Source organism: Abramis brama (genome assembly GCF_963993115.1).
Source record: "Abramis brama genome assembly, chromosome: 17".
NCBI classification, from domain to species: Eukaryota; Metazoa; Chordata; class Actinopteri; order Cypriniformes; family Leuciscidae; genus Abramis; species Abramis brama.
The window spans coordinates 22,136,063-22,148,907 of NC_139979.1; the positions used below are offsets into that span (position 1 = coordinate 22,136,063).

At 36.3% G+C, this 12,845-nt stretch overlaps 1 protein-coding gene across 2 annotated transcripts in view; it reads right to left on the reverse strand.

Moving 5' to 3' along the window:
* Nucleotides 1–12,845, reverse strand: part of fhod3b (formin homology 2 domain containing 3b) — a 196,649-nt gene that overhangs the window by 79,264 nt on the left and 104,540 nt on the right. For both annotated transcript variants that reach the window (XM_084088335.1, XM_084088336.1), the window contains 2 exons: nucleotides 10,697–10,764; nucleotides 7,105–7,210 (listed from right to left, as the gene is read on the reverse strand). In XM_084088335.1, coding sequence (XP_083944461.1) covers nucleotides 7,105–7,210; nucleotides 10,697–10,764 — 174 coding nt within the window. The remainder of the gene's footprint in view (nucleotides 1–7,104; nucleotides 7,211–10,696; nucleotides 10,765–12,845) is intronic.

The following is a 12,845-nucleotide window of genomic DNA, read 5'->3' on the forward strand; positions in this document are numbered from 1 at the left end:
CTAATCTGCTGCTCGGGTGGAGTCCAGATGGTTGTGGGACCCCAGGCTCAGCCACTATACTGGGGTTATGGGGGAAAAGCTCCCTCAGGTCTAGGAAAGGACGGCAGGCGCTGAGAGGCCTCTTGCCCCGAGGCACACGTGTGAGGGGCCCCAATCACAGGGCCGAACTCCACACAGCTCACAGGGGGACACTAAATGGATAGGGTGTGTGTTTTAACAGAAATTGTAGATGGGAACCGAAAGTTCTGATGCTTCATACCCATGATCAAACGGTGAAATAATACATGCTAAAAAAAAAAACATTACATATGATGAGCACGTTTTAACGAATGCACAATCAATTTACACAATACAATGTGAATGTGTTGGAAAATATTATGTTTACATACAGTGGACAAACGACCTCTACTTAAAGTAGTCTGATTGTAGATTTTTTTTAGTTACAATTATAATTTTTTATTAAATTAAAGTAACAATTTGAGTGAAATGTTAAATAAACAAACACACACTACTTTTCAGAAGTATCTTATGCTCATCAAGGCTGCATTTATGTGATAAAAAACAGTAATAACAGTGGGTCTCATTCACTAAGCATGCACAAATTTGTGTGTGAAATCTGCATACGAATAGCCTAGAAATCTAGACGCACCCTAGTGGCAGAAAATTTTATTTTGCAGCCAGTGTCGTCAAGCAAATCTCCGTTGGCTTGCGAGCTGGAAAAACCAAACTCTAGTCAGGCCAATCACATCATGTATAGAGTCGGTGGGCGGGCTTAACATAATGACGGCAGAGTTGCGACGGTTCCCTGCTACTTGAAAACAAAGAACGGCTGCTGCTCCTGGCGAACAGCGGTCTTTCGAATCGGCTTTGGCCGCAACTCTGGAAGACTTGGAGTTAAGCTTTTCTTTGAGAAAAGAACAAAGAACGACACTGAAGTTATTCTTAAAAAAGGAAGATGTGTTTGGAGTTTTGCCGACCGGATATGGCAAATGTTTAATCTATAGCTCCGCTGGTGGTTGGTTGTAGCGCTATCCTATTGCGTGCAGAGGGAATTTGAAAGACAACCGTTTATCCCGCCCCTCGGATTGAATCCTGCCAATGGTGTGTTCCCAGACCCAACATCTTGATGTGGGTCTGGCTTGTCAGGCTAGCATACGAACGTTTTCACGAACAAATCATGCATTTAGCATTGCTAGAGGATTTTGCTGCTCATGCTCTCAGGCGAGAATGCGTCTTTAGAGAGCGTCATGTTTGCTGAAAGTGACGAAAGAATAGGGTTTGCAGAATGCCCTTAAATGGACATTGTGTGGGAGTGTTTTATGTAAATGATTTACCTCGGGCACACGGCCACTGATTTAGAATACTCGGAATTCATCAACATTTCATCAACAAAGTCATGTGCGTACGTACGTGTTGTGAACTAGGCGGAAAGTTTTCCTGAGAAGTTCAAATATGCGTATAAATACGAATAGAGTACGCAATTATTAGTAAATGAGACCCACTAATATTGTGAAACTAATTTCCTATATTAATTTTTTTATTTATTCCTACAATGAAAAGGCTGATTTTTTTGCAGCCATTACTTACATTCTTCAGTGTCACATGATCCTTCAGAAATCAATATGCTGATTTGGTGTTTAAAAAAATCATTAATCATTGTCCAGCTGTTCCTATTTAGTTCCCTCATTTACTATATGTATTCTCCCTGTTCTGTTCAGTCTTTTGTCGGTTATTGTCTCAAATTATGTGTCGTATTCTCCTGTTTTCTATCTGAAGTGTTCCTAGTCATTTGTATTCCTTATTCCTCGACTACCAGTGACACAAAAAAAAATGTGTTACTGCACTTTTGATTAATTTCATGCATCCTTGCTGGAAAAAAAAATGTTTTGTTTTGTTTTACATTTTCCTTAAAGTTTCTGTTTATTTCCAGGGTTACGTAACAAAATTCCCATAGTTTCTATGTGGTCTAACTGTATTACACTGAATATACCTGGCTAACATTTATTTTACATTCAGTCTGTCATGTCAATCTATAAATTTGAATGTATTCTGCTGCTTCACTACCTTGATTTTCCCAGACAGAGCAAAATAGGATCATAAGTGTGCAAATGTGTTGGACAGAATACAGTGTGTTAAGAGGGAAGGTGTAAACCCAGATTTACGCTGTGGCACTAACCCAACTTCTCCATGTGTTTTCATGCGCTTGGCTGGGAGTGATGGCGCTGAAATCTCAGGCCTCTAGTATTCCTATCAATGATACCCCTGGTGCTCAAAGCAGCCAACAAGAGCGGCCCAGCAGAAGAGCTGCCTTATCTCACCATGATATGTCATGCTCCCCCAAGAGAAGATGTGGATCTGTATTGACAAATGCATGTTTAATGTGCTGAAATGTGCTGGAAATTTGTGCTTAAAAAGTAGAGAATGGCTTTAGCAACTCTAAAGTCATGGGTTTGATTCCCATGGAATGCATGAACCGATAAAATGCATACCTTGTAAAGTCAAAGTATAAGAGGCTTTGGATAAAGGCTGGAATTCACTAAACAACATTTAAAATCTGAACACAACCTGAACATCATTCACTGTAGCTGTCATTTGTCAACAGTTACAGAGAAAAATGGCCATCATCAATGGCCAAGTTCATTCTGAACACAACAAATCGTACAGAAACATGACAAAATTTAAAATCAGATCAAAATTCATTCAAAGATTCAAAAATTTCAACATTCACTCTTCCAGACAGTAAAATCGGGCAAAAACCTGGGCAAAATTCATGCAGTGTACACTGGAGGATCAAAATGGTGTAGAAACAGTTTTCACTTGGAAATTGCTTGGAAATTTCACAATGAAAAGAAACAGCAAGTAACCAATTGATTTAAAAATGAAATTTTGAGGTAGAAAGACTGAAATATTTACCAATAATCTGTTTTATCTACAACTCTGAAAATAATTTTCACAGTGTATTCCGGCCTTAAAAGTGCCTCCTAAATGTATGTATGAATATTTTCTATTTTATTCTACTTGGACCCGGTCGCCTCATGGGGGCAGCCATTTTGAAATCATGTGATCAACCGAAAACTTGCTTTAACTAAGTATTCTCAATACTATTCTTTTGATTATGGAATACATGAAAAATGGTTGACTGTGAATTGCGCATTTCTACAATGGCATTGCTAACCAAAAATATGTTCATTTTTTTGTTTTGTTTTTGCTTGATGCTACATCCACACCACTAGGTGTCTCTAGGTACCAGGCAAAAATTACATCATTCAGCGCAACGTAAACTGTGCAGCTTTAACATATTAAATGTCACAAAAAAAACATTCTGTCTACACAACGTTTTAGTTATTTCCAGTAAAAAATAAAAGATGACACATTTTCAATGTGGTCTCAGACTTTTGGACCTCAGTGCACATGCGTGCATGCTCCCCAAAAAAACACTGGAAGGAAAAGATCACCACAGTGTGTGTTTCTTCTTCTGGTCATGAGAAACTAGGTCATCTGTGAGCCAGGTTACAGCCATGCTACAGAGAAGACAGGCTACAACAGCAGCTCTTTCCCACAGCCAGACCGATCCATTCCAAACAAACAACTAACTCACACAAAAACACCAAAAACAGAGACAAATTAAGTAAACAAAGTACAAATGAGTGATTAAAAAGAGCAGGAAGGGATTGAAGCTATCATTTAGACTGCTTGTCATCATCATCATCATCATCATCCTCTTGATCTCTCTCACTGTATCTCTCATTCTCTTTCAGTTTCTCTCTGTCCCAGATGGGAATTTGGCATTTGGCGTCTTAATCAACTGGGTTGTTTGTGTCAATGTGGGTTCAAACCCATAACCAGGGCACAAGCACTGATTGCAAGTAAACACATTGAAATCAGGTCCCACTAGGACAATGCAACTTCATTTCAACTGTGTGTTTTATACTGAAACTAGTTTAGCTGTAAATATAAGGATGCACAACCTTTAGGGAAGCACGCAGGCTCAGTTTGAGATAATTATGGCATCCTGTTACCCAAAGGTGTGCTGAGTCTTACTGAGAGTCCATAAAAGCATAGCAGCAGCATGAATCATCTGGGTGTGGAAACTGAAAAATAAAATGTGCAGGTCTAAAAAGGAATAGCCACATTGTTACTGCCTATTTCACTCAAAAACACCTGAAGCACTTACTCAGAGCCACGATACATTGAGAAAAATACTTCTTTAGGAACCGGCCAGTGTAACTGTTGTACCAGTCGAATGCACAAAATGTATTTCCAGTTTGGGCTAGCTGAAATATTATGCTATGGGGAGTAATATGTAGCTTTGTTTTTGTGTTACAGAAAGCTGCTGTCATTGCGGACAGGCTGTAAATCGTGCAGACTGCCAGTAAGTCTCAACATGCGGATTTAGTGTTTAGGTGTCTGTCGTCAGTCCCTGGCCCTGTAAATCCAATCGCTTTGACTATAAACAAGCAACCCCAGTAAAGAAATCACGTTAAGCTCTCTCAAAACACACATGAACACTGAATTCATGTAGCTTTTACAAACAACATACAATATACTGGAATGGCATACACTACCATTTAAAAGTTTGGGATCAGAAAGATTTTTTGTTTATGTTTTTGAAAGAAAGAAACTAATACTTTTATTCAGCAAGGATCCACATTTGTGATGATATACTGTATAAGATTTCTATTTCAAATAAATTCTGTTCTTTTAAACTTTTTTTAAACCATTTTCAACATTGATGATTATCATAAATGTTTCTTGAGAGACAAATCATCATATTGGAATGATTTCTGAAGGATCATGTGACACTAACGACTGGAGTAATGATGCTGAAAATTCAGCTTAGCCATAACAGGAATAAATTACATTTTAAAATATATTAAAATAGTTCATTTAAACCGTAATAATATTTCAAAATATTACTGTTTTACTGTATTTATGATCAAATATATTTTTGATGCAGCCTTGGTGAGTATGAGCATTCAAAAGCATTTTAAAAAATCTTACTGACCCCAAACGTTTTAACTGTAGTGTGTATTGTATAGCATATAATATTCACAAATAGTACATATAGACAACATCAATTTAGTGATTTATTTGACAGATTTATAGTTGATCCACTGGATTTCAAATACTGAAACTTATGGGTCCTTGAGGCACATTGAGGAAACACAAATGTCGTAGTGGGGTTGACATTTTAAATAAATTATTAAGTTAGTAAATTATAATAATTTATAAAGTTTGGTGATTTTTTACTATAGCGAAATGAAGCTATAGCTGTTCAAAGTGAGGATTAAAAATAACAGGCCAGAGCAGCTTACACTGCATTCCCAACAATGCATACTGTAAATACAGTACGTCATACGGCTCTAATGTAATGTTCTGCTTTTGTGTATTTGTATACACATTTGTATACACACAGACGCCCCGCCACCCACATGCACAAACAACCTTTTAAAAGGGAAGCTGATACCCTCCAGCTTAAACATACGAGTATACCACACAAATATGCTTCAGATGTAACCAAATGAAACACTAAAATGCACCATCACACGCACCATTCATTGACCCCAATAATTGCCATTCACAAACGTGTTGCTCCTGTTTGCCCTGGCTAATTTATTCTCTCCATGCATGTGAGGTGAAAGGTCAGGCATGTTAACAGGCTGCTAAGAGCTTCCTCTGCCAGGGGATGAGGTTGCAGGCCAGTGGGGAGGTCTATAGGGGACTGGAAAACCCTCTCCGAAAGGTCACCCGCATTTCACAGCCCACTGCGAGAGGGCAGCGCCCACATGCTTTAACGTCCAATAAAAAGGCTTGGCAGGATGTTGCAGATCGTAAACTGAATTTAAACAACCCCCCTGACACCCCTCCCTCTGAGGAAAAGAAGACATTTTGATGCTTTATTGCCAATTAATAGTGCTGGGTGGAAAATGTTTGGTGCCCAGCTTTATAAAAAAAAAAAAAAAAAAAAAATGTGTTGTAGTTATTTAACTCCTTGTAATGTGGTTTGGATGTATAGATATGTGGTACTGTGGTATAGTGTTAGTGGTTTGTAGTGACACCACTAGTTACAATATGAAGAGTCAGTCACAACACACTTCAGTGAACTCTAATTCATAAGAATATACAAGCATTTACAATTTTAATTACTGTTCTATACTTAAAATTCTGATGTAGCTATTAATTAAGTTGGGACGATATATTTTAATAATATATTTACAAAATATATTAATAAATATTATTTAAATAATATTTAATAAAATATTAACATAACAATGATTTTGATTTTGACTCATCACTCTTTGACTCTAACAATGAAATATGACTCAAAGTTTTGATTTGATTCATTTCCATAAATCTGTTGAAACTGTCAATTTCAGTAAATCAGTTAAAAATTCTGATTCAGCGATTAATTTGATACTCAAAAAAGTCTCTGAGTGACATTTTCTTAAATTAGAATGTTACAACAAAAACACAATACAGCTTAAAAGTTTGGGGTCAGTAAGATAGTTTAATGTTAATGTTAAAGTCACTTATGCTTAAGGCTACATTTATTTGATTAAAAATACAGTAAAAACAAAAATATTGTGAAATATTACTACAATTAAAATAACAGCATTCAATTTGAATATGTTTTAAAAAGTCATTTATTCCTGTGATGGCAAATCCGAGTTTTCAGCATTCATTGCATCAGTTTTCAGTCACATGACCCTTCAGTAATCGTTCTAATATGCTGATTTGGTGCTCAAGAAACATCTTATTATTATCAATGTTGTTTTTGATGAATAGAAAGTTCAAAAGAACAGCATTTATTTGAAATATTTTGCATAAGTATATGTTTCCTGACACTTTTAAGCAATTCCATGCATCATTGCTGAATACAACTAATTTCTTTAAAAAAAACTAAAACTGAAACATTTGAACAGTAGTGTATAGGCAAATATTGCTGTTAATTACTATGCATCATGTGTCTGGTGGATATATATTATATACTGTAACCTAAACAATGTTTTATAGGATGTATTATAATAGCGCTCGTTTTTTTGTTTGATAGTTGTTTGAATCATATACATTGAGTGTACAGTGTCATGTGTAGTAATGTGGTACCTCTGAGGATGTAGTTCTGGTAGTTTTGGTCAGCCTCAGCTCCCACTTTAATAAGACATGTGAGTCCCTCAGCCATCACAAACTCATGCACCAGATCTTTATCATCCTGCAGGAGAAACACAAGCAGCAGAAACTCAATCCAAACAGTTGCAACAAACACAGAAGAAACACAGCATGTAACAAACACAACACATGGTGTGTAATTGAATATCTTAAAGAAATTAACCATCAAGAAAGTGACACTCCATCATATGAACAAAAATGTTTTGTTTTGCCGCAACACACTCTCAGGGGGACCAATGAGAATTCCAGAAAGGTTCAGTTGTGATTTCAGATATGCACTTGATTTCAAAATGACACGGCCCAAACCGAAGCTTACGCATTCCTATCTGTCAAACGCTCTGTCAGCGTTTTCTCTACGCTCCCAAAAGGTTCCCACTCCTACACCAACACATGTTGCATTGTTCTGCAAACTCTCTGTCCACCAGGTGCTGGGAATTTCTTAAAATAACCTAAAAGTAGCTCAACATGCTTTAATAACGATTAGAAGTTCAAATAGAAAAAAAGAAAAGAAACATGTTAATCTATTAAAGTTATAATACAATTTTACAATTCAAATTAAAAACAATTTATTATGCAATTTTAATATATATATATATATATATATATATATATATATATATATATATATATATATATATATATATATGTGTGTGTGTGTGTGTGTGTATATAAATTATAAAGTATAATAATATAAAGCATTAATCTATTGAATTTAATACAAATTTTAAATAAATTAAAAAATCTTGAATTCTGCCATTTTAATGATTTAGAATATATTTTCAAAATGATAATAAAAGGTATTATTGTATATTTAGAGAATATTTAATATAATAATTTTATAAAATCTAGTTTATTATCTTATTTTAAAGCTAGCTGCAAAGATTTTTAAATGCAGTTCTGCAGTGTTGTTTTATATCCCTGTAGTTCCTTCAGATCTCCCTCAGTGAGCACTTACAGTTTTAAATCCTTTTCACTTCCTACCCATGGAAACCCTTTGTGTTTGGGCTTGAGTAAGTTTGGGTTGCTAAGTGCTAATCGACTGCTTCCCTGCAGTAAAAAGTCCATTAAACACACTGTATAAGAGGTGTGAGGAGCAGTATGTGTCTCCGCTTGATTTATGGCACTCACACACACACACACACAGGCCCACGGCTGGGCACACTTCACTAATTCTACAATTACAGCATGCATCCTTCCTCCGTCCTGTTTGTCATGTGTGGAAGAGTATCAGGCTCCAGCCGTCACTGATGTCCAATATTTCTCCTGCTTTGGGATTTGTGTGGACACACCCTATTGGCTGATTTGAAAATGATTAGGGGTGTTGGATTTGTGGAATTTATATTGGCACAGACAGCCTATAATGACACAGTATGCCCATGTCTGGAGAAATACACTTTACTGCACATGCAAAATATACTTAAATGCACGACAGCATAAAGAATGCAATTCTTGCTGTAATTCTTCCTGAGTCGGGTGATCAATCAGATGACTGCTCATGCATAAAGTTCTCAAGTGATTCATACATCTTAGATTAAATTTTAGGGAGATTTTGAGGATTATGAGATTGGTTTCAATAACTGGAACTGCTGAGCTGGAATTCTGTCCAAGAATTGTGTGTGTGTGTGTGTGTGTGTGTGTGTGTGTGTGTGTGTGTGTGTGTGTGTGTGTGTGTGTGTGTGTGTGTGTGTGTGAGTTTTTTTGAAAATGTAAAAATGCAGAAAGTTTTCAGTGATGGATAGGTTTATGGGTAGGGTTAGTGTTAGGGGACAGAATACACAATTTGTACAGTATACAAACCATTACGTCTATAGAGAGTCCCCACAAAGATTGTAAACCACCGTGTGTGTGTGAGTGTCAGTGTTGTGGAAGTAATTAACTAAAAGTAGTAACGCTACAATAATTTTTTTCAGATTTAGTTTTCTAAATAGTGTAGCTTTAACAGTAGCAAGCAACTTTATCCAACCCGTAGTGGCGTTAAACTGCTGATTTAAATATATGTGCTGATATATGCTGATTTACCTTTATGTATCTCTTTATATGTCTCACAATTTTGACTTTGTCATACTTGTATACTTGCGATTTCTCGTAATTGCATTTGCGACAAAAAGTGAAACTCTACATCGCACAATTGTAAATTTATGTCACAATTAACCCAGGCATGTGGCGACATTTCTGCTAAATTATATTGTGTAGCTTCTTTCATGTTTTGTGACACTTCATATGTCAAGTTAGTGTATTGTATGTATTGCTGCAATTCGGAAATGAAATGTCCAGTGAGTGGCGCTAAAATGTTAATGCTCTAAGCTTTTGAAAATAACGTACCACCTACACTTAACTGTACCGTAAACCTAACCTTACCTAACCAATAGAGTTAAAAAAAGCAAACGTGAGATAAAAAGTATTTGCCGAAGTAATCAACTAGCTATATTTTGACCATAAGTTACATAAGTGACTTATGTTTCACGGGACTCGTGCTCATAATATAGGTCATGTGCTACAGTATTATTAAGGTCATAATATATTAATGTGGAAGGAACTGTGCAAAAAATAAGTCAATCAATCATAATCTGGTCCAGTCATTTTAATTTGAGTAAAAAAAAGGAATAAAAGTTGTTGCCGTTTTACTGCTACTAGTGCTAATTTCACCTGGAAACTGCAGTGATTATGTATAGTTATTTTTCTAACGAGCCTAAGATGGTCAGAATGGGACTTTATTTCTTATTTCGAAATATTTCTCACAATTACATGTTTAAATTGTTATTTTGACTGAGAAAACAGGCTCCCTTGGTGTGTTCTAGTTTTTTTCTTTTATTAGAAAATTCTGTTCAGAATTAATGTTATTGCTCATTGATTCATTCAAAATCCCCATTTTTGACCAGAAAATACCACATTGATTAAATTATAAGTTAAAAAGAGTGCCTTCGATGTAGTTAGCTAGCTAGAGTTCGCTTGTTAGCATCTTGTATTGTAGCTACGTAACTAGTTTTTAGGGTAAAAGGGGGTAGCTTCACTGTTGTTGAACTACTTTGAATTATGAGTAGCATGTAGCCTGAAAAGTTACAGGTCAGTTAGCTTCCCCCAACAAAGTTGTATATGTGCTCTCACAAAGCTATGCATGTTTGTGTTTGTTTGTGCTCCAGAGTATTTGTGTGTGTTTATGTATAGCCTCTGGCAGGTTTAAATTACACACTTGTTGACAGGTGTGAAAGTTTCAGATGCTTTTGTCATTAAAAATGCTAAAACTTTAGTGGAAAGACATTTAATCTCATACACACACACAGTGCGATGTTCAGACATGGTTCCTCTAGAGGAAAAACAGTAGCTTCCAGCACAGCTTTAAAATCAATCAATGATGGAGACTCCAGCTTTGGTATCTGGAAATTTCTGTGCAGTGAGAGAAATTCCAGCATACCCATACAGCTCAAACATGCATGAAAACACAGACACACATTCACACACATGTGCTGCTGATGAAAAAGACATTAGCAGGTGCTTCGTGCTAACGCTAATTCGAAGTGGGGCAGCTTACCTGAAAGATTTGCTTGAGAGAGAACAGAGCCCTTCGCAGCTCACGTCCGGTTGAGATGTAGAGCTTTTCTGCAGGAGAAAACAGGGAAAAGAGTTTTGAGTTGATCTTCATGTGGTTCACTTTCTAACTAATTGTTTGCAGGTTAGGGTGGAGCCTATTTGGATGATTTTATTGTATTAATGTGACAGATGCTTCATAACTCAAGCTCCCAGATAAAGTACTGTGCTTCCCTCACTGTTCAAACTGCAGTTCTTCAGTCTGCCAGTGTGTGGCAGGTTGAGCAGAGTACTGTCTGTGTGCATTAGTGAAGTAGCTAAAGAAAAACCAGCTTGCAGCCTCTGACTCAGCACCTACATGAAATAATGATCATGCATCTCTCTCTCTCTCTCTCTCCCCAGTGTCCTTGATTATCTCTTTATCGACGGCTTTGAGGAGCTGTGTATTGAAACCACAGGCTGAATCTCACAACATGCGGTGTTCTCTCTCCGTTTCTCCTTCTCAATGTGTCCCCATAGAGAACTCTCATTAACATTCCGACCTCAATATTGGCAGCCTGAGAGTCCAATTTAATCTTGCCTACTGCTGAGTGCGTGTTTGTGAATGTCAGATTCAGTGTGTGTGTGTGTGTGTGTGTGTGTGTGTGTGTGTGTGTGTGTGTGTGTGTGTGTGTGTGTGTGTGTGTGTGTGTGTGAATGCAGGTTTGCATGAACCAGTAAAATGTCCTCAGTCTCACTAGTTCGTTGTCAAAAAATGTAACTGAAATTTAAATTCAAAATATAGTGAAACAAACTTTGTTTAATTTTATTTATAACATTATTCTAAATAATATATTATTCAATGGTACCGTATATTACATATATATGTATATACCGTATATTACGTATATTACAAATTTAATCATTATATATAATTTAAGCATAATGTTATTCCTCTTTTTTCCCCATTTATATGTATGACTGAACCATCTCTGCCTAATACAGTTTCTGATATTACATATACAGTATGTGCATCCACAAAGTTCTGTTAAAAAAACAAAACATTTTAGGCATCCTAGATAAACTCAAGATAGTAAACTTTACACTGAGAACTTACAATAAAAGGTTTTAAACGTACATATAGACACTTTTTTTTTTTTAACACAGTTTTTATATCTTTGATTTTTAATGACGGTCAGGTTATCGTTTTTAACCCATGTTGTGTGGAAGCTCCTAAAAAAGTTACTGGCCAGCTGGCATTTTATCTCAAATTGTGCTCTCAGTAAGTGAATCCCGGTGTGAAGAAAATAAGTTCCACTAGTTTAATTCTGCAAATCCCCAACCGCTAATAAGTTTCATTGCTTATAATTACAGAAATACAATACTACATGAGCACCATATCCACCCCTTTTATAAATAATCTCACGTATTTTAACTGAAGGTTTGCGTTTATGTGCCAATACAGAGAGGATTTTTTCTTCCGGTTCGGCTTTATAATTGGCCGGAACATATTTCCAAGGCTTGTTTTCATATACAGTAAGAACAGGGTTTTGTGTTGAGTTTGACAGGACCACACCACTGTGATTTACCTCGGGCATATGTTTCTGTTGTGGGGCTCAACAAATCATGTTGAGCACAGAGAAGAACCGCATGAACCAAAGCCAGCCATCTTACTTTTCAACCAACGTGTCAGAACTTTAATCTGGCTTTACTCAAATGTAAATCAAAGCCACCTCTAGAGAGAAAGACCTCTGGCACACCTGGATGCCTTAGACCCGGCTTATAAAGAACAAAACAATTATTTAGGATAAACAAGTCTGTTTAAAACGACCTGACAAAAACATTCCAGAAAAACTAGTCAAAATAAACTTTAAAATATTACCATTGAATGAAAACCAATGTTTTAAAGGGACCATGCTCTCTGTGAAATACATTTCAACAATACTTGCACCAAAACAGTCATAATGTAATTTTAAAAGATTATTTTGACCTTTTTCTGACCCTTCAGCTACATTTTTACTGTTTAAAACAAACAACAGATGACAAAACATAATTTATTTCCAATGAAATATAGTAGCGACTACACAGTAAATGAGTACACAGTGAAAAGAGCTATTTTCTTCTATTTTTATCACAGGTATTTTGCGGAGACTTTGTCCGGATCAGATCAAGAT